General features: G+C 43.2%; 1 protein-coding gene across 1 annotated transcript in view; it reads right to left on the reverse strand.

Annotated features, from left to right (window-relative positions):
- Positions 1-22609, reverse strand: part of LOC115378350 (rho GTPase-activating protein 44-like) — a 64341-nt gene that overhangs the window by 18641 nt on the left and 23091 nt on the right. Inside the window, exons 2-11 of the mRNA XM_030078578.1 lie at positions 9116-9155; positions 8323-8442; positions 6907-6983; positions 5852-5963; positions 5007-5083; positions 2794-2911; positions 2010-2078; positions 1783-1864; positions 1387-1514; positions 84-195 (exon numbers count right to left, since the gene is read on the reverse strand). Of these exons, the coding sequence (XP_029934438.1) occupies positions 84-195; positions 1387-1514; positions 1783-1864; positions 2010-2078; positions 2794-2911; positions 5007-5083; positions 5852-5963; positions 6907-6983; positions 8323-8442; positions 9116-9155 (935 nt within the window). The remainder of the gene's footprint in view (positions 1-83; positions 196-1386; positions 1515-1782; positions 1865-2009; positions 2079-2793; positions 2912-5006; positions 5084-5851; positions 5964-6906; positions 6984-8322; positions 8443-9115; positions 9156-22609) is intronic.

Genomic DNA, 22609 nt, shown 5'->3' on the forward strand with positions numbered 1-22609 from the left:
GTTCTTGGAAAGCAAGATTTACATAGAAAACAGACATCGGTTGGTGACACAGCAGCAACTGGTGGTATTTTTTTTCAACTCACCTGCAATGGCGTGTGGGTCTGCGGAGTATTCCTGAACATCCAACACCCCGCAGTCCAAAGACGCCTTCAGCTTCTTTAGTTTGGAGGCTGACGGGGCGACTCTGAACAGACCCTGAAGTACACACAGCAGCACACAGGTGAGAATTTACAACCGGCGGGACGTTATCCCCTCCACTCCCATCCTACTGAGAGCCGACAGTTAATTCTTGGTTAGTGAAGCAGGGAACCAAAACTCAGTGGCTGGATCTTAAACCCCGCTGTTTAACTTTCGCTGCAAATTGGTGTCTTAATGAGGAGCGAGTGGGATAATTGGTTATGGATAGATATCACAACTGCAAGTCTAATGGGGCATGAAAGCCAACTGCTAATGAATCAACAGTTGAGTCAGCAGCAGTTCTGGCCCATAACAGCCAGTTTGAGTCTGTTTTGATGGGAGGAATCAACTACGTTCAACATCCTCCCGTGGAAGGTTATTATAGTTGACTAAAACTAAATTAAAAACAAAACAAAAACCCATATTATAATAAAGAAAAACTAAAACTAACACTGAAACGAATAAAAACTAAATCCAAACATTTTTAAACAATAGAAACCGAAATGAGTAAACCCACTGTGGAAACTAAAATTAATTGAAAACAAAAATTTAAATAATAATAATAAAAACTAATGAAAAATACAAAACTATAATGACTCTGCTCACATGTCAGGACTTTGAAATCTCAGAGTTTTGCACCACTACAAATTAGCAGGATGAAATTAAGGACTTTTAATATACTGCACTGACTTATGCAAATGTCATATTAAATCAAATTAAAATGGAGACAATAAAGGTTAGTCGTGATGTATTGCTGATGATTATGTATTTGCCGTTAGTTTTTAATCACACAGTACATAATGTGATGTGTGCCAAAGCAATTAGGACTGATTTTTTTTTTTTTTTTTTTACACTTGCTACACCTGCTTATTTCTCAGTATTTGTCTTTGTGACATATATCATTATGTGCTGAGCTGAACTGGTTCTAGCAAAAACCTATGCTTCAGTGGCCTGTTTGCACAAAATTAATACATTTCATACTGTCACACATTAAGTAAACAATCGAGGCTTAACTGTTTCTAAAAGTGAGCAAACTGCATTAAAGTGATGTGTCAGAACTGGTTCAGCTCCAGTTCCTTACAAATCATACCACGCTGAGTCATCAAGAGTGAGCTCATCCTGTGTTTTGCAGCTTGTCCCCAGCACATTTCTTGACATGCCGTCATTAGGTGTAAGAACAATACAGATTTGTTTGTATTGGAGTCTGACCTCCTCCTGCATGCCACACTCCAGCAGCATGGTGACACAAGCCTCTATGGGAAAGGCAATATCTCTCCCGCTGAGGGCTAAGTGCTCTTCCAGTGGTTTCCCATAGCACGGCTTCTCCACCCAGGACTCTGTCGAACACACACGTGGCATTACACACACACACAAACATGCACAGATACACAAAGATAGACATATGAACACATACGCACGCACAAGTACACGCTAACACGCACGGATGCCCATGCAGACTCTCACACACACTGTGAGGTGCAGTGGAGCCTCAGTATGGGGTTATAGGAGGACAGAATCAAAGGAAGGGACTGCAGTGTGTGTGTGTAGGTGTGTGTGTGTGTGTGTGTGTGTGTGTGTGTGTGTGTGTGGCGGTCCCAGGCTTACCTTGGTGGGCTTTGATCTGGGGCAGAACACTCTGGAGCAGCTCTAACGACTTCCTGTGGTACTCAGCCTGGACTTCGATCAGCTGGACAGACACAGAGAGAGAAAAACCTGAAAGCTCTGTGATGGGCAGACAAGCCATGCATTTTCTGTGTGTGTGTGTGTGTGTGTGTGTGTGTGTGTGTATTGTCTCTTCACTCACACAGCATTGTGTCGGTTTCTGTACTTACTGTCTGGAAGTAGCTTGCATAGTCAATTTCTTTGGCCACAAAACTGTACATGTCTGCTGATAGCTGATCCTGGGAAAAAAAAGAGAGAGTTTTCAAATAAATAAAACAAATTCCAATTACTTCAAGGTTTCAGAGGCTCACGACAAAGACAGAGGACATATTCCTGATTAAGCTGCAACCCACTGAGCACAAGCCAAATTGTCCAAAATGTCCAAAATGTACACCTTCATTCAAAACTTCCAATACCCTTTCAAAATTACATGTCCTAATATAAATTGTGGCATTTTTCAAAGCATTGTAGGGTATTTTAGTGTTCAATTTATTACAAAACAACATTTTTACTTGGTGAATCCTCTATACCTTATGGAAATGTCAATTATTGGCCTAACAGAGATTCACTAGTTGGTCGTTTGACTTAAGAACAATTTGTCTTTTCTGGAACGCTTTTGATTTTAGTTTGTAGATCACAATTTAAGAGTATATTCTTCTTCTGAAATGTGGGAAAAACAGACAACAGAAATATTTAAACATTATGCATTAAAAAAAAAAAAAAACTCCATCATTGAGACAAAATTCAAAGTCCAGGTGACCTCAACCTTCTCGGAGCAGATCGATGCAGTTGAATCGGCAGAATTTACAATCGATGCATCGATGCAAAGAAGAAAACACGACATCCCTAATATCTTAGTATTGCTGATTGATGAAGATTAGATATTGAATGTTTTTTTTCCCCCTCAAATTGGATATGTGGCGTTATGGAAATGAAGGCTTGGCTTGCACTTACTCGACAGATCTCCATGCGGTTGGCTGCCTCCTCCATCTCCTCCCTGAGGTGGTCGGCCTTGGCTCCAGTCGGCTGCAGGTTGCTGGACAGTCCTGAGGACTTGGTGGACTGGTAGTACCTGGGGACACAGTGTGGGTGTTTCACTGGGCTTTTATCAATATCACACACAGGAGAATTGTTTTGGAACAGATATATAAACAGATATAAAACCCCAGAAAGCTGACAAGGCTGATGGATACAGCATGCTCAAGGAATACTCCAACATTTGGGGCAAAAAACTATTTTTCCCAACTTAACCAGACTTCAAATACATGATATGATAACATGAAATTCTACCCATAGGACCCGAACCAGTGGATGTACAGAGGTGAAAATGATATCCTATATAACATCTTGTCTCAGTCTGGGTAAGTCGGAAAAATGGCAAGAAAAACAAATAATGTCTCTTTTTAAAAACATTGGATTATTTGAATCTTTGGTTGACAAAATCTGAAGACAGGACCATCTACATTCAGTTGTTCACTCCCACACTCAATTATTCAGTCATTCATTCAACTTGCGCCACTTTTATCTTTCACCCCGCCTTTCAAACTGAATTTTTCCCTCTCGCTCTCTGTCCTCCCTCTGTCTGTCAGACGGTCTGTCTGATTTGTGTGTCTGGGCGCTCTCTGAGTAGAGATAATGTCGAGCCCTGCCAGAGGAGCTCAGCACACAGTGGGATGATGGGAAAAAATTGTCTCAGATTTGGGTCAGCAGGAAAAAAAAAAAAAAACTAACCCATTGAACCACAGTGAGGAAAATCACATTTCCCCACGTCATGGCTCATAATGGGGCTGAAATGAGAGTGAGTCAGCGCAGAGGAACTGTGGTTATTATATGTTTCATAGATCAAACAATAATTTCTGATTGGCCAGGAGGCAAATTTGCATTAAAATTATTTCACAGCAACCCATGGCCAGGAGGGAATTTTCACACCGGCCCTAATGTCAGTAATTTGAGAGTAATGCTGCCGCGTTCAGCTCCGAGTGACTGTGGTTGTTTACTGCTGAGGCATGAATCAACAAAACAGTGAGTGTGGCGAGCAGGGGTGTGGCGGAGCGATATCAAAGAGATGGATGGAGACGGTATGTGCGTCTCTAATGACAGACAGGCCACAACAACTTTTATCATTTGTAATTTCTGCACTTTTATGCTCACTGGTTAATTAAAGAGCTAAATTTCACCAAATACAACAGAAAGCCTCTTTAGGATTATCACTAATGCCTTTATGTCTTTATCCCTTTTAGAGTTCATTATTATTTATATCTAGTTAGGGGAGGTATCCTAATAAGCCCGCTTGGGCCTGCACAATAGTTTAACTTCCACCGATGATCTTTATCATTTTTCTGTACAAATAACTAACTAACTTATTAACTAGTTAAGTCGGTTCATACCTTAAGCGTTCATTGTAATGCTGCACAAAATCTTTCCTCCAAAGGGAACATTTTATCTATCAATTAGAGCGAATCCTTCATACTGGAGTTTGTGGCTAAGCTTGGATTTAGCTGATCCAGGTCTGATCAGGTCCAAAAGACAACTGAGATGCTGGATTTGAGCCAGACTCGCCAAAACCAGGCTCAGCGTGAGAGCCTGGATCAACAAACACTGCTGCGCGTATCCTGTGAAACATCCATATAGATGAATTCCCGAAATCTACCGCACATTATTTCATTTGTGAATTTCCTGTAGGTGTGAAAGTAGCAGGCCATCAAACAAAGCTTTTCGGGAATGAATAAAAACTTTGCTGCATTACTGACAAGCAAGCATTTTAGAAATTACGCAATATATTTTGAGAAGATTTCATGGACCTACGGGTTAATGAATAGCACTCAGTACAAAGGATAATATGATCTATTCATTTAGCAAAAAAATCAAGCAGGCCCAAACTGGAGAGGAGTTGGGTTTTCACACAGCGGCAGCAGTTAGTTGGGTGAGGAGCGCTGGCCCAGGCACATAGAAGGTGGCTGAAACCTCAACTGTGTACTTTATGTGCAATTAAATCCCAGTGACATTCACTGGGAAGCTTCAACAGACAGCCATTCACAGGGGATGAAGTTTCTCTCTGTATCACACCACCGCCAAGTCTCTTCTCACAAACACACACACACATACACACACACAAACACATACACACACACACACACACACACACACATACACACACATACAACTACCGTGTGCGCGCTGAGTCCATGTCCAGGACCAGTTTTGCTAAATGTTTCCTTTGTTTCTGGATATTTGGGATTTCCACCTGAGAACACAGAACAGAAAGAGCCGTTCAGTCTGTTGTGTCTTGGTGTGAAAAAATGCTAGAAACAAAGTTTGTACTGTCGAGATTCTGCACCTGGTACAGCATCACGTCATTTCAGCACAGCACCGCTCTCTTGATCATTTTTCACATGAAGATTAGGGCACCACCTAACAGTAACACTACACTTAAACCTGTACAGTGTTTATGAATGGCTTAGAAATCAGTTATTCATATTAATCACTTTTTAAATCATTCGTAAACAATTACAAACATGTAATAATACAGTTTCAGACATTGATGCAGGCTCACTATTTGGCAAGATCTCAGATTTAAAAGAATAGATGCAGTGCAACAGTGACTTGATCTTGCCAAAACTACATTAACTTGTTTATAATTATTTCTTAATGATTTATAAAGCATTCACAACCTAATTAATAACCCAATTATAAACCATTGATCAGCCCTTTGTAAGGGTATTCTTACTGCAACACAGTACCAAGATGAGATTACTGGCCAATTTATAAAATGAGGTCAGAATGTCTCTTGTTTATTCTCTATTAGTCACATTATTACACTGTGGTTGACCTGAAAAGATTTAAAGAAGAATTAAACCCCAGGGTCTCCCAGCTTGCAAAAATCAAAGCATAAAGTAAATCACTGGACCTGCAGTCTGTGGTGCCTGTGTTATTTAACCTAGCATCACAATGTGTTGTTGCAGTTCATTTCTGGGGGCTCTTTAGTTACACAGTCGCAGCGTCGTTTGAGTACCTCTGCAAGGTCGTAAAGGGGCTCGATCACATCTCTCTCGATGGTGAGCTCGAACACAATCAGCTCCTGAGCTAGCCTGTCCTGCGTGTCGCCACACAGCTTCAGCATCTTCCTGCAACGGCCAACAGGACAAGACAACGCCAGTCAACACATGTGAAGTGGACACACGCACATCCATCAGCAACAGGTGCCAGGTCGAAAAATGAGACGTGTAATTCGAGAAAAGCCCACGCACACTGAATAATGCTCCAGTCACCTTTAATTAGTGGATCAGACAGACAGTATTTTGATTGAAATTACAGGTGATCAGACCATTATTCAGTGTGCAGGCTTTTCTCAAACAACACACGTCAACAGTCAATGATGATGCACAAAGTATTATCCAAACTATGCGATCACGACACACGTTAAGGTCTCTAGTGTGTTTTTTTATGCCAACAATGACAACCCTGAACTCCTCCATGCCCTTTCTAATGGCCTCCTGAGAATACCCAACTATGTGCTGTACAGTATCCATGAATTGTTGTAACATGTTGATGCAATACAACATAATTTACTGCAACCTCCTCATCCTGCGTCCGGCCTGCATTAGTCCTGCAGAATGCTCCAAATGTTTCCTCTTGGAAATGACAAGCATGACAAGCGGCATCACTACTGCTTCTATTTTTAAGGAACTTTTGTGTTTAAAAAAAAAAAAAAGGTGTTAATAACGATGTCATTCCACAACTTGTTTTACTTTCGTGCGGAATTCATTTGGGTAAAAGTGGGTGACGTCGTAAAGGGATCAGATGTCACATTTCGTGAATGAAACATCGTCCCATTAACATTAAAGGTCTGGCCTCGCGTGTGCTGATGTTGATTGTGTATCGGATAATAAATCAGCACTGGGTCAATGGGTGACAAAAGCATTCCTTTCCATGTCAGTGCTTTTTGAAAACACAGTGCCAATGCAGCAAATAATCAATGTATAATTATAGAAATTAGTCTGCGTGTGCACGTGTGTGTGTGTGTGTGTGGCTGTGTGTGTGTATGCGTGTGTGTTTGTGTGTACTCACCCTAGTAAAGATTCGTCCCCAAGCACTGCAGCCCCCTCCACCATACATTGTGCTAGAGTTGTGAGGGGAAGCTTTTTCTAAACACAAAGAAATGCAAACACACACACACCCATCCACACACACACACACACACACACACACACACACACACACACACACAAACAAATACATATTGTTAGGGTGCAGCTGGGCTAATCGTCCCCAGGCCAGACGCAATCTGAAATAAATATCTCTGACCAAGACATGGATGCCAGCACAAGGAAAGATTTAGCTCTTGCACTATTGTTAACGACTCAGTCTAATTAAAGCTGACTTGTTCCATTAGTATTAAGATCTACAATATTAAGTTGGTCGGCGAACAGTGACAAATTTACGACGTTTCCATCTGTTCCAGGAGCTTCAAGTGGCCTTCACTTCCTGTCTGTGAAAATGTGTGAAAGTTCAGATGGAGGCAGTGCTTCATCGTCTCTGGCTGTTAAACGGACATTCATCATCGCGGAATAATTGAAAATACCGAATGGAATAAATTAAGCAGACTCCCACAGGCTGTAACGCACGATAAATACACAGGCTCACACACACACTAACACACACACACTCAGACTTAAAGGAAAAACCCACCATTGAAAACTTCAACACTGTTAGCTTGTTCATTGTATTCCAGAATCTTTTTTTTTTTTGAGATCAAGTTTTGTGCTGCACCAGAAATGATGTTCATGCTGATGTTTTGCATCACGTCACATTTTTGGCTATCAAACTTCATTGTTCCTGTCATCAACATCTGGGCAGTTATCCGGCAGAATTAGAAAAATCCACCACCACACAACAAAATGGGCCCTGAAATGCAAGTTTAATCACCTACAGCTGCTTACTTAAAGGCAGAATGAGTAGGATTTTCCTTAAAAACAGTGTTTAAACATAACAATCCATCTCAATCATCACTTGTAAGCCACTAGAAGTGTGTGTTGGGGTGTGTATCTGCAGAGACCCTGCCCTCTGCCTGGAGTTTCTTGTTTTGCTGAACTCGGGACTCTTCTGGGTGTTGGCCTTTGGTTAGTGGGTGTGTAGCTGCCAGCCAATCACAGTGCACAGTGCCAGATCCATACATCCAATAGGAAGCTATGGAAACCGCAGACGCAGACTACGGAAAAAAGGAAATACAGCAAGGCGAAACGCCAAACGGAGAGTGAATCTGAGGTTGGGGAGGTTTTCTGTTGGACAGGTAAGTAATTTTTTCTCCTAGGATGGTGACGTTGCACTTCGAGCTGTCTTTTCATTCCTCCACTAAACAAAAACTTGCTGTTGGCGGTTAGCTTAGCCGGGGGGAGGGGCCAACTTTGAATGTTGCGTTTACAAACCGCAGTGTTTTAGTGTTTTAGGGCGGATTTTTCCTTTAAATCCTGGGGAGACTCTCACCGAAGGGGATCTGACAGACTTCTTGTCCACATCCACACCCTGCTGGCCCTGCAGACAGGCGGCCAACTTCTTGTGCGTGCTGTGGGAAACCTGCTTGACCAGCTCCAGACGCTTCTCCACCTAAGAAAGACAGAAGGAAAGACAAAAGGGGACAGGCCTCAGTGAGCAGTAGAAAGCTCTCGGGAGGACACACACACACATACACACACGTCTCCAACTGCCTTCAAATCTCATGTACGGCCGCTGTCAGTGCCAGGACGGCCTCATTGGCAGCTACAGACACGCACATGCAGGCGCTCAGCATCCTCACACCCTCGGGCAAGAATACAAACACAGTCAGATGCGATCACAACATACAGGCGCTGCACACAAACAGCTGCCAGTCAGAGCTGTCTGTCAGCTTCTGAAACCGGGTCCGCCCAGCTCGGGATGCAAATGGGAGACTTTTACCTCCAACTTGAATGCCTCTCATATCATTAATAAACCAGCTGAGTGGAACTGATGTCATTGCCACTGAGGGCTTCATTAATCTGATCAATTACAGCACTGCACCCTAAGTCAATCAGTGGGGACGTTCAGCCTTTGTCTCGCTGTAAGAGGTTCCATTTCAGCGCTTATTAACTTTGCCTGGAGGTAATTCAGAGAGCCACTTCAAAAAGTCATTTTACGCACATTGACTACTTTACGGCAATAATGATTTCTCCTGTGAGGGGAAACGGAATTCGCAGAGACGCCGAGCACAAAAGCATCCATTCACAAACACACACACGCAAACACACAAACTCATTATTACCTGTAGTAGGTCTTCACTTAATACTTCTGTTTTTTCAGCCCTGGGTAGAGAGAGGGAAAAAAAAAAACAGAGACTATTAGGGGAGAGCAGGGAAATCACTACATTACATAACTTATTACCGTGGGAACCGAGCATTGTACACACATACTGCTCAATCAACATAATTACATCATTTGGCGAATTTTTACCCACATGATTAATATTGCTATTGCTGCCCGGAGGAAATCATGTTACAGGAAAGTTTACTTTGCCATTTCTCAAGGCGCGAGCTGACACTACACAATTTTCTGTCGAGTTGTAATTCACAACTTGGAAATCTAATAGAGAGCAGTGCACAAACCCCATTCAGGAGTCTTACTGTATGTGATGATCCACTACCGTAGCACTTGGTTATTCTCTCTTTGTGCTTTCCTTTGCAATATATCATGGAAAATAAAGATTTTACAGATAAACAGCTTGACTCTATGCAATTTGCCCTATTTCAAATTGGGGCAAATAAGGACAATTTGGCAGCTTGCTGGTGTCAAACCATTAATTGTAAAATTCTCATCCCCGAGCACCAGCTTGAAAGATTATTTCCTCTTTGGTCGTTTCATAGGAAGTCACAACCTAGATATTGACATGTCTCATTTCCACAGCTTAAGGCCAGGATATACAGCATAATTTGGTGAAGCAACGTCAATGGACAACACTGCCTTGAGCAAGTGACTGAGATTGGCGACTTGGACAAAACCAATGCGGACAACACAATGATGTAGACTGCAGGTAACAAAAGGTCAATGATAAAGCACAACCAAGTGGGGCTGGGCGATATGGACAAAATGAAATATCACAAGACGACATTTATGCTGCATCACAATATTGCAATACCCAAAATCACAATAATGATGTTATCAATATGTTGCCGAGCTCTACAACCGCGCTCCATGACCTTTAGAGACTGAGTGGGAGAAAAAAATGCATTAATCCTGTAAGTGAGGATACATTTCTTTTTCACTTTCTTACAATTGTACAAAATGCTGTTGTCATCATCAACTCAATGAGGCTACATTTACATTTTAGACATTTAGCAGATGTTTTTTCCTCCAGGCTCTGATTCAGAATTGTACCTTCACAGTCAAAGCGATCGCTGCCCCCATCGTGTGCCCTAGTTTTACAGTTCTGCCTTTGCTATGCAGAATAGTCACTTGGGTGTATTTTTCAAGTTATTGATTCCTCTCGGTGTGCCTCGGCCGAGAAGAATGAATATGCATTGTCCAGTCTGCAGCTACAATCACGGAAACTGGAACGTCCACCTCTTCTACGATGGATCTCGCCTATGATTGTCAAACAGCAGGGGAAAATAGTGAGTGCAGAGGGAAACCCTAGCTCTTTGATTCTGAGAGACTGACACCAAAACCTGATGTTTACTGTTGATGTTTCAGATCAGAAATTTTCCGTTATGAAATTCCACTCATGGGAATTTGCAGGAAGAAAAATACACCATCAAACAACAAAACAAACCCAGAAATGCAAGGCCCTTCATCAATAGCTTTTTTTTTTTTTTTTTAAATGGTGTTAAAGCATTTAAGGGTGGATTTTCCCTTTAAATAACAGCATGCAGCCATACTGTGCACCCAGCAGCAACACATTTAGTTGTCAGAACACTATAGCGTTTGCAGGGGGTAATGAGAAAGAGAAACAGGCAGACAGAATGAGAGATGTGCTGAATCACTGTCTAGTTTAGTCCCTTCTCTGTGGTTTCCTCCAGCCGAGCAAACACAAACCCTGTCAGCTCCCTCGCTCACAGCGGCTGATTTGTTCCAGCTGGGGAGATGTTTCCCTTTAATTTGTGCTAACAAGGAAGATGCCATTCAAGGCTTGAACTTAGCACCAGCCACATGACGGACATTTTTAGCTGTGGTATTTTCAGTTTTAAAAAGTACATTCCCAACTTACTAACCGCTGAGGACTATCTATCTATCTATCTATCTATCTATCTATCTATCTATCTATCTATCTGCTACTACTACACTGAATATATCCCACATCAGCGTGCAATCTATAGTTCTGGTTCTCCTGGTTTCTGTTGTTTACACTGTTTATTCCGTTTTATCTATTTATTCTCTCTTGCACTCATTATTATTTAGCTCTTGTTTTTTACGCACTAGTTATATAGATTATATTTTAATTATTTAAACTGCCCCACAATTCCATCTCTGTTGTAATCCGGAAGCCAAGCAACGACATTTCGTTGCAAAAAACTCACTGCTGTGTTTTTTTGTGCAGTGACAATAAAGAAAGTCTAAGTCTAAGTCTTTCCCAAAAGCATCTTCACATTAAGATCCTCTTCGCTGCGATTACTTATAACACACACGTTGGTATCTTACTAGTTCAGGTACATCCAGATAAATGAGCTTTGGCTTCATCCTGCAGTTGGATACTGTGTCACAGCAGATACAGAAACCCTCTCTATACACACACAGGTTACAGTGTGAGGACAAATCAGAGGGGATGGAAGCCCCTCAGCAGCACAAAATGTGCAGTGCATCAACTTGTTACTGACAAGCGTGGTCTTACACCTATTTATGCATATCCTTTGACGGACTGTCTCTAACTACATGTTTGGAATTAGTACATATACAAGCGTGTTTGACATGGTCATATGTAAAAGAAGGGAAGGGGTAAGATGGAAAAACCACACCCTCAGCTGTTGCTAGCAGATCCCTATTCAAATCCCATACTTGTTGATTGTGCAGACAAAATCCTTGTAGTTTTATTAACCAAAATGTCAGTCTTGGCTGCAAACAGCCTCTAAAACCAGAAAGATTTGATATAGTGATGTCTAGCAATTCAGCTGTAACCCACAACTGCAGTAGGTGGACAGCCCATAATAACCTGGAGGCAGTGTGTGTAGCAGCAGCACTATGATGACCTGAGGTGAACCTCTTTTGCCTTGCGGACCTCTGGCTTCACAGGTAGTAGAAGATTTATGGTCAGCCACATGGGCCTAATGGACGAAGAAGCCCAGCACAGCACAGAGTCCAGTTTGCTGCACTTAGACTCTCAGCGACTGCTCAAAAATTGTTTGCGGGACAGAAAACAACACTCGCAACCAAACTAATGAGGTGCAGCTTTCAGTCAAAACAAAGTCCAAGTCGAAATTCTCAGATCGAGACACCGAAGCACTGTCCTTTCTGACCAAGAAGGACCTCTAAACCAATTGCATCTGCCTTACCTCACCTCTTGGATGGCACAGACAACACATTCCTGGTGTTTGTTGGTAGCTCTTACACATGTACAAAACTTTGCCACAAGATTAAAGCACCACTGGGAAAGCTCTCTCCCTTGTCATTGTGGGGACTTACAGAGCCGCGCTGTTCCTGCGTGCAGCTCTAGTCCTGGTAATCTGCAGCTTTCTCTTCCACATCCCCCCTGCTAGTGGGAGGGAAAGCGACTGGTCTCAGGCAACAGCTGAGTGATGGCAAAAAAAAAAAAAAAAAAAAAAAAAAAAGACTGAGAAAAGGAGAAAAGAGAGTGAGGGTGGGAGGAGGGAGAGAGAAACCAGGAGGGGGAGGGCATCCTAAAGAATGAGACCTGCCTGTCTGGTCCTTTCACTCTTCCTCTCATCACCCACCGTCAACCCTCTCTCACTTTTTGTCCCTCAACATATCGACAGAGAAATAGACTGGCAGGCATCAAGCTTGCGCAAGTGACACACAAACACATTCTTCGGTTAACTTTGCTCACTAAACGAGAATGCAAGCACAAAAAGGACAAGGATTCAGAGGAGACACTTGACGTGAAAGACGGGGAGTTGCTCTTGACTCACTTGACCTAGGCACCGTAAATCTTTCTCTCACCGTGTCTCTCTTTCTGATTCACTCCCTCCCTCTTCTTCACACACACACACACACACACACACAAAAACACATATACACCTTTGCTCTCCAGGCTGGATTACGATCGATCCGGGTGAGCAGGAAGCAGGGGGAGAAAAAAAAGGAAAGGCCTTTTTCTTTTCTTTATTATTTCTACCATCTATTCACCCGGCTTCTGCACTGCTGTGAGTCACAGGGTGCAGCGAGCTCCTTGGGTGTCTCCGTCTCGTCTGTGCACTTCAGCACTTAGCTAATGCGCCCATTTGAGCAAGTGTGAATGTGCTTTTGTGTGCATGTTTATATCTAAACGTGCCCGCAAGAGCACTGCATGTATGCTTCTGTGCTTAAAACAGGAGCGGGAGGAGGAGGTTGTGCGTGCATGCAGCGCATACCAACACTCACAGGATGACACAGCAGCACCAGGCCTCAGTGTGTGTATCGACTTAACCTAATTTATTTCACAAAGCAAAGATCTTTCCCCTGATATGAGGTGGAGCTTCTTCCTCTCTGGGCTCATTTTCTCTCTGCAGCAAGAACAAAGAGCAGTGAGTAAGATTTACTGGGCTCCATAAATTTAACTACGCGATAATGACCCCACACAAACACGCACACACACACACACACACACACACACTAATGAGCAGATTAGCAAACAGTTGATGCTTGGGCCAACACACACCGTCTCTTTCACTCACACACACACACACACACACACACACACACAGACATTCAGACATCTGGTCTCTTTAGAGATGTCTTGATAAATGATTCGTTTCAAGGCTGGCAAAAAGAAACCGCTGCCAGCTGCTAAATTGTGTTGAGGTGCGCTTCTTGCTCTTCAACTTTGCCTTGAACGTATGCATCCACAGCTTTATTGTAACTGTAAACCTTTCTATTTTCTAATGTACCTGGATAGTAGAGCATAATGGCAACTGCATGGACAACGGATTATTCTAATGTCTTGTGAAGCATCTGTGTTTAAATTTGCATGGGAGTTTGAACTGTCATGCCCTCAATTACCAGCAGGAGGCAAGATATCATAATGTGTTGCCCTCCAGTTTCCCTGTGTAATTATTAACATATTATTCACTGTGCCTATAAACACAGCCCAGTAAACCTGCTGCTAATGCATGCATGGCTGTCGGGACCACATTCTTCACGAGCCGCTGTAAACTGGAGGATATGGAGTCCTGGTTTAGGCTAAGAACAACATCAATAGGAATATTTAATGTCTTTCAACTGTTGTGCAGATACTGTATTTGATTGTTGTTTGGTTTCCGATGTTATTTTGATTGTGAAGAAGAAATAGTGAAACTGTACATAGTGAAAGAGCAAGAAAAGAAAGTGTGTGACAGCTGAATGGCTACCGTTCCCATTTTACAATCACAGTGGAGGCAATAAAAACTAGAGGCTGACATGGTGATGCTATCAAATATATGTTTACATTTGGCTCGCTGATGATGTAAAAATGCAAATGACGTGTGCGCCACTAGCGTGTTCTTCCAATTCAGCCCTGCCTCCCTCTATGTGTGTGTGTGTGTGTGTGTGTGTGTGTGTAGGGAGAAGAGAGCCGGGAGAGAGTGAGGATAGACTGAAGGTCAGCTGCTGGTGTTGTGCTGACGTTTCCACTCGGAGGATTTGGTCGTTACAACGCGCCGTGATGGAGATCACAGCTGAGAGGAGGGGAGAGGCGGAAAAACACATGACTTATATACCGGGACGAAAAAAAGACATAACAGAAGTTCACAAGAAATGGCTCCCACTACGACTACGATGGCAGACAAAACACTGGAAACACCTCACAATGTATCACTGTCACTATACAGCAACTTATAATAAGGAAGAAGGGCAACCCTTTGACTTAAGAGCTGCTTCAGTCCTTCTCAAATTGCTTTCATACAAGACCTGAGCTGTGTGTAACTGGATCTCAGACAGATATTAAAGAACAAAAGCCTCCAATTTTCTCAGGGTTGAAGGTGGTGGAGGACTACTTGGCACTGTGCTCGCCACGACTTCCCATAAAGCTTCAGTAAAGTTAGATTTGGAGACTGAGGAGGCCATAAGTGACATATTCATAGTGGTGTGTGTGAGTGTGAGTGTGTGTGTGTGTGTGTATGTGTGTATGAATGCATGTAATATAAAGAGACTAGCACAGAGTGGAATGGCAAGTCACACCTTGTCAAAAAGCATGTGAACTTGTCGACTAATTGATATAATAAAAGGTTTAAAGGAAAAGTGAAAAGAGAAAGTCCAGCATATCATCCGAGTCACCTTCTCTCTCTCTCTCTCTCTCTCTCTCTCTCTCTCTCTCTGCAGCCTTTTTGTTAATTGTCTGACACAGCGAGGGCGTCAGGCAGCTGCAGGAGTTACAGCAGTCTGAATCAAAGCGTCGCTACTTTACTGCAGCATCAGCTTCTGTCGTCACACATGGGATTCCCACTGGCAGAGGGGAGAGGGGGGAGCGAGGGCGTGTGGTGAAGAATGCAGAGGAAGTGAGACGGGTGGAGGAGATAGGAGAAAAAAAAATAAAAGATGCAAAAAAAAAAAAAAAAAGAATAGGTGTGCAGTAGGTACCGGGCTGCAGCTGATTAATACTTAAAGAGATATTTAGAAAGGGAAAGAGAGAGAAAGAGAAAATCTCTTGTATAATGTTTCAGCTCCTGGCGTTGCTCCCTGCCTTCCCCCCTTCTCTGGTTCAGGTTCAGTCCTTGGCAGAAAACCAGGCACCTTCACATTTTCTTTCACCCCACACTTTGGCTACAGTCTTGCTCCAAAAACTGTGATGCACTGCAGAGCTGCGCCTCCAGCAGCAACACAGCAACAGCACCATATTAAGAATGCATATGGTATTTCCTTTTGACGATATGTTGCTAATAAAACAAGCACAAAAAAAATTATAAACAGTAGCTGCATGCATCAGATTTGCACTTCTGTTTCTTGCAGCTCGGGAGGCTGACTTTTAAAGTACTCCCCAGTTTCTGCAAAATGTTGCAAAATGCAATGGTGCTTTAAGTAAGTAAACTCCAATGCACAGGTTAAAGAAACAACTGGAGAGGAGACGGGGAAATACACGAGAGAAGAAGAATGTGGAGAAAGTGGGGTGGAAAAAGAGGTGTGTGTGTGTGTGTGTGTGTGTGGAGGAAAGGTTTTGTGAGGGGAGAAGATAAGTGACAGTGTCAAGAGCACACACACACACACACACACACACACACATTCAGGGGAAGTCCAGTCTCATCAGGGATTAATCAGTCTACCGGGCGGCTTCTCCTCACACAGCCCCTCCATTTAGCGTCGGCTCTCCCGAAGCCTGATTCACTGTCAGGGAGCCAAAGAATGGGAAATAGACCAGCTGTCTTCACTTGATACTGAAAATCACAGTTTTGCTGGGCACAGTTTCAGTTTACAACCTTCAGCAGGCATTTCTGATCATGATGTCACCAGAGCGGAAACAATTCATCAACAAGATGCTCCGACTCCTTGGTGATGCACTGATCGACAATAGATTTACCCAGAGTGCGCTGCTCACAGGCAAGTAACATATATTAAATAAACCTAACAGGGGGGGAAATGTTTGTTTATCACCTTGGTTTGACAGGGTTGCCTGCTGTTTTTCTTCTATTTTTGGACTGCCAAATAAAACCGATTTTTAATACACAAGTTGAAGACCCTGTGACACCGTCTTTCACATTTATTATGGCCTGCCGAGCCTCTCCTACACAGCTGTCATCACATCTAGTTTCAAGCAGAGCAGATGACTTCACTGCCAGGCACCCACAACACCAAACAGTTATGCAATTTCATAACACCACATATTTTATATTCACATTCAACGCTCATGAATCACTGGATTGAAAGTATCCTGGGGATATAGAGAGGTACAACAGCAGCGATGCACCACGAGGGTCACAGAAGGATAGAGGGCGGGATGTTTTTTGGAAGAAGTAGAGAAAAGCTGATGGCCAATGCTGGGATTGTGATTGTAAATGTACATTGTTTGCTGATAACTTCACCATTACGCCACAGATTTCTCCATCGTGCAGGATCTGATGTAAGTCAACACAATCTAGATATTGAAGTAACTGTAGATGGATGGATATTTTTTACAATAACTGTAACTGCAGAGGAACCACAGACTGAACATTTTTAAAATCCCATCTGGCAAAGACACCATTCACAGCAGCACAATAACAATTCAATCACACAAACACAAATGGCAGTATAAACACCGTTTCCATCACTCTTCACTTCACTTCATTTCTCAGATAAGTGTTCCTATTAGACAAGTTGCAATTTTTGTTTTTTTACAACAATGCTTTTGTCAATCAAATTCTATGTTTAAGAGACATAACAGCAGTGTGGAAGCTTTTTTTCTCTCACTCTGCAGTCACCTTTAGTCGGCTCACAAGTAAACTAGAACCTTTTCTTGATTGTTGCTGTTATTATAATACAGAAAACAAGTTGACATTGGCGTTCATGCTTCATGAGTGATGTCAGTGTGTCGGGAGGGATTCGCTTCACAGGTGAAGAGGAGCTATAGCGATGCAGAGGTAAAATAATCTATGCAGTTGCACCCCAAATCTTAAAGCAGCCATGGCTGCTGCCAACATGTCAGTCACACAGGATTAAACTGCATGCTAATGGCTTCGTGCAAGCAGGCCAGGGAGAGAGAGAGAGATCTGAAGAAGTTTGCAGTGGTGTTGCAGAGCCATTTAATAACAGTCTCCAGACTCCGGTATCTGTGGCACTGGAAACTCTTCAGAAGTGTCGTTGATCTTGACACCCAGTGGGTTTAGAGTTTGTTAACCGGCCAGCATCCTATAATTGAAATGACACCTTTGTTTGCGCCCACAATTAGTAAAGTTTTGCAAAATGATATGAAGCCAAACCACAAGCCTGCTCTGACATTTCACATGAGCGATCTTTCCAAACCTCACTTTCCAAAGACTGTAAAATCTGGAGCGCTGCATACTTCTACAGCCAGAGACAGAGGTACAACATGGTCACATCGAGAGTCACATCAAAGTCTCAACATTTATACTGCTCATGATTTATAGTGATCCTGGGCAGCATGATCCGGCTGTGTAATGTCTTTAACATGTTCAAATGCTTGTGCGCTGCAAAAAACTCTCCATCTAATCAGTCATTTAGCGTCATACTGAGTCTTTTTTTTTAAATAAGTGAAAAAAATCTGCCAATGGGATGTGATAATCACAGTTGTTTGCAGTGCGGTTTCACTTGTTTCAGGAAATTATCTAGTATAAATAGCACAGACATGTTGAACCAAGGCAGATCAGCCCACTACTAGTAAGAAAGTGTTACTTTATTAAAACATATTCTGGAAACGAGCTGATTAACACAGAAAACAAGTGGGATCTTACAGATTTTTTTTATTACCTTGTTTTCTTGCAGAAAAACATGATTTAAACACTGAATATTAGACAAAATTACTTGTGAAGGTGGAGATTTTTGCTGTATGCATGTAACATACAGCATGTTTCCAAAGCAGTTGTGCAATTTCTAATGACAATAACAACGAATAAGCCAATTTTGACCAATCACAAACTGGTCTGAGCCTCTGATGTGTAATGACGCTTAATCGCACTATTCAGTTGTACCATTTCTCAGCCCACCTGTCCGCCTGCCACGGGCGCTCCGGTCAATACAGCAGCAATCATGTGTTGTCTGCTTCGGCTGGACAAGCAGCAGGGGATGACAAACCTTACGGGATGCGCTGGAAGGAAATCGCTCTGGTCACTCTGGTCTGGCAGCAGAAAGGCAGAGAGGACTGATGTGTCTCACAATTTCACTAAAGCAGCAGCTTTTAGAATAATTTCAGTGGACAGGGAATATATTCCATCATGTAGGCCTTGATTTTGAATATGGCCTTTATATTCAATTGAGTCCATCTTAGGCAGGAAAATCACTGAATTATGGGGGGAAATGGTTCAAGGACAGAATAGTCCCCCAGGAGAAATGTTACAGGTGAAGTCAAGATTACCCAGCATGCGTCTTTCTCTGCCACTAAGCGGGGAGGGGGGCTTAGGTTGCTATGGCAGCAGTTGTTCCAGTGACAGCGTAAATGGATGGATCAAACGGTGAAGTGAAGATGGCGTGCGAAGATGAATGGAGCGCCGGACTAAACCAGAGTCGTTCCTCTAATGGGAAGACAGCGGAAGCCGGCGCCAGCGTGAAGCGCCATGCTGTTGGCCACGCTTTCATCTGTTACTACAGCAGAGCCACCCAGGATGAAATCTGTGTGTCTGTCTCTCTTTGTCTCCGTCACACACACACAAACACACGCAGACATTCAGATGCACACGCTAACACTGATATATACACACACACAGACGCTCATGCACACCTTTTCCTTGAGCTTGAAGGTCATCCGCTGCACTTCAGTGACTGTGGGAGTGGGGGTGGAATAAGGAATCATCACTGAGACTTGAAACAGGATCGCCTTTTAATTGTGAATTGAAGACTGAAGAAAATGTAAATCTGTGCATCAAGATATGTGTCTGTGTATGGGTGAATAAACCTGGTTCCATCAATACTCCTCCTTTTAGCACATCAAAGAAATGAAAAGATCTGCATCGATAAAAATAAGTGCAATCTGACTTCATTTACAGATTGTTCTAATTTTAACCCTGTGATCAGTGCAGGATGTAAAACAACGCGCACAGAACAGATGTTCCTGCGCTAACGCCCTACCCAGAGCGCTGACTCCAGCGTATCTGTGCATTAAACATGCAGCATGTGATCCTCCGACTGTCCATGGGCTCCAACTGTTCTCGATCTTTCAACAAACACAGAGCCCAACAGAAAAAACAAACAGACACATAAACTGCAGCCTGTGACTGGCAGATCTCTCAGGCAAGACCTACGCATCGTTAGGCGATAAAATGGGTGGCTTGGTCTCAAAAACCCACAAAATAATATTCCATCTCCGCCTGCCCGGAGAGTGGTTCACCCCTGCACTTGGAGATTCCTCATGTAAACACATATAGCCTCGCGCAAGAAGACAGTCTGAGGATGATTTGGTTGCAATACACATGCTGCATAGTAAACAGTCACCACACAACACACAGCCCGAGGCAACAAAACACAATTCTGGTCAAAAGTTCTTCCAAAAGCACAACCTATCAAAATGCCGCTCACAGCCGAGAGATCCAAGAGACTCAGGTCCAACTCTCCAGCGGGTTGCCATTTCACAAGGAGCACTAAATCCCCCGGCTTTTCTCAAGGGAGCACAATGAAAGTGGCCTGACTCATTCCAGATTCATCCAAAGTGCCCGAGCCCTGTTGGCCCCCGCTATTGACAAGGCAACAAAACAGAGCAAAGCCCCATATCTGTAAGAGATTCAACCTCACCAATTTCCGCAAGCATTTAAACCCTCCAAAGAGCCAGTTTCCACTTCCTGGAGCTGAATTTTGTTGGTTGAAAACAGTAGACGGTACTGTACTTTCTGGCTGGAACTCACTTGTTGGCATACTCTAATAAAGAGAGACACAAATGCAAATCCAGTCCGGGTTCTGGGTTGAGAATGGACAACCTTAACAGCCAACGCAAATCAAAATGTTCATGTGACTGGAAATATGTGTGTTTATTTTAGATGAGGATGTCTTTACCTGATAAAGATTGATCAAATCATCTATATTTGTCACAGTAAATTATGAAAAGCAGCCGATACTGTCCGTGTTTGAGCAACCTTCTCTCAGAGAGCACTAGGAAGTATGTGGGATCTTGCTGATTCAAACGTTTCAGACTCCTGGATAGCCACATCGGCTCTGGAAAGTCCTGGGAACGGCTCAGGCAGCCATGCAGCTCAGAGAACAGTATCGCTGAAACTTTAATGCTCTATGCTTTGATGGTATCAATATTTCAGCGCAGCTAAAAATATGACAGACCCAACATAATGTAGGATTGGGCAGGGTTAGCGCTCTGAAGTCAATATAATGTGGATTATATCAGAGATGTTAGTGCTTAATACGACTTCGGAAAATCTGATGGGAGTCAATGTAGTGATGGAAGGCCTGAAGCTGTGCAGAAGGCGCACTGCATTGACCCCGCCACCCTTTTTCCCAAAAGACGCTGAAATGCATGCATATAGACACACACACACACACACACACATACACACACAGTTCATGCCCCTGTGAGGCTGCAGCAACCAGCCTCGGCCTTGTCGCTGCCCTGTTTCACATGCCCTGACTGACCTCTCCTACACTCGGCCTGCTGGCTGCCTCCTTACACAACAGCAGTCCTCCTGGTGCTGCAGAGCCGACACAGATAGGCCTTCCTCAGACATGTGATATGACCCCGTGGCTTTATTTCTGTGTCTTTACACAGCTGGGCCGGACAGGAATGATGGTGTGTCTTGACACCAGAGACGTCGGAGCATCTAGGAGTGGATGGGCCAAGGACACTGACCCTGCATTCACTGGACACCTGCATAGTTTGCTGGTCTCTGCTGGGTGTTTGGTGGGGAAAACATTAGGTCTCGCTCAAACTGTAACAGTTTATCTCAGAATGAAAGCTTGATTATAATCTCTCAAAAACTTTTTTCCAGTCTGTCACAATACAGTGGAGCTGGATGGGTGTTGTTTTGTCTTGCGGAGCCCAAACCGACAAAAATTTTATGCCAAAAAAAAAAAAAAAAAAAAAAAAAAAAAAAAAAAAACTCAACGGCAACAGTTCTTTCCAAAAACAATGACACAGACACCTGGCACATGCAGCCCATTGTTATGAAAAGTTTTGTCGGGAAGTATTCCCTGCTGAAGAACAGCTGTATCCATCCACCTCAAACTTGTACTTGTTGCGAGCACGTCTACACAGTTTGCCAGTTTCTTCAACAGGAAATAGTTCCCCAACAAAACTCTCTGGATTACATCAGGGAAGTGGGAAAATCCATATTTTTTGTTGTATTTTGAGTGAACTGTTTCTTTAAAAGTGGCGTTTCTATGATGTCTACACAGTGTATGTAGAGTACTATACACTTGGCAATAATAGTACAACTTGGATTCAAGATTTAAGCTGTTTCACTCATTACCCAACAGGTAAATCCCTGTTGGGTCATTACCTCATCTGTTAAAATATGCCAATATGTTGCAGGAGGTGTTGGGAAAAAAAAAAAAAAAACAGCAACACATGCTTTCCCAGAGAGTAGTGAACATCTGGTCAAGTGGATGGGATCTATCCAGCTACAGAAATGCCGTATTTATCCAGGCTGTAAGGACCACCCCTTTCTCCTCGTACTCATTTCGCACTCCCTCACAGGAGTTGACTCGGAGCCAGCGATGGTGTACGGGGGTCTCACATATTTTGGCAAGCAGGCCAGAGCTCTGACGCTGTGTGTGTTTTTGTGTTTTCCCTGCTCATTCTTTCCTCCCTCAGTCTCTCACTTTATCTCTCTCCAACTCCCCCTCTTCCTCTCCTCCACATCCCCACAAACTTTGCTGCCTCTGTCTCTCTGTGCTGTCAACCTTCCCAGCTCAGTGTTGCTGCGTTGCGAGGAAACACAGAGCGATCTGGCACCCTGGCTAAGGACAGCTCTTTGGACTCTTCTCCGCAGGAGGATTGGGATGGGGAGGCTCGTCTATCCGCCAAGTTCTCATCATTCTCAACAATTACAGAGAA

Source organism: Myripristis murdjan, chromosome 19, assembly GCF_902150065.1.
Source record: "Myripristis murdjan chromosome 19, fMyrMur1.1, whole genome shotgun sequence".
Classification (NCBI taxonomy): Eukaryota; Metazoa; Chordata; class Actinopteri; order Holocentriformes; family Holocentridae; genus Myripristis; species Myripristis murdjan.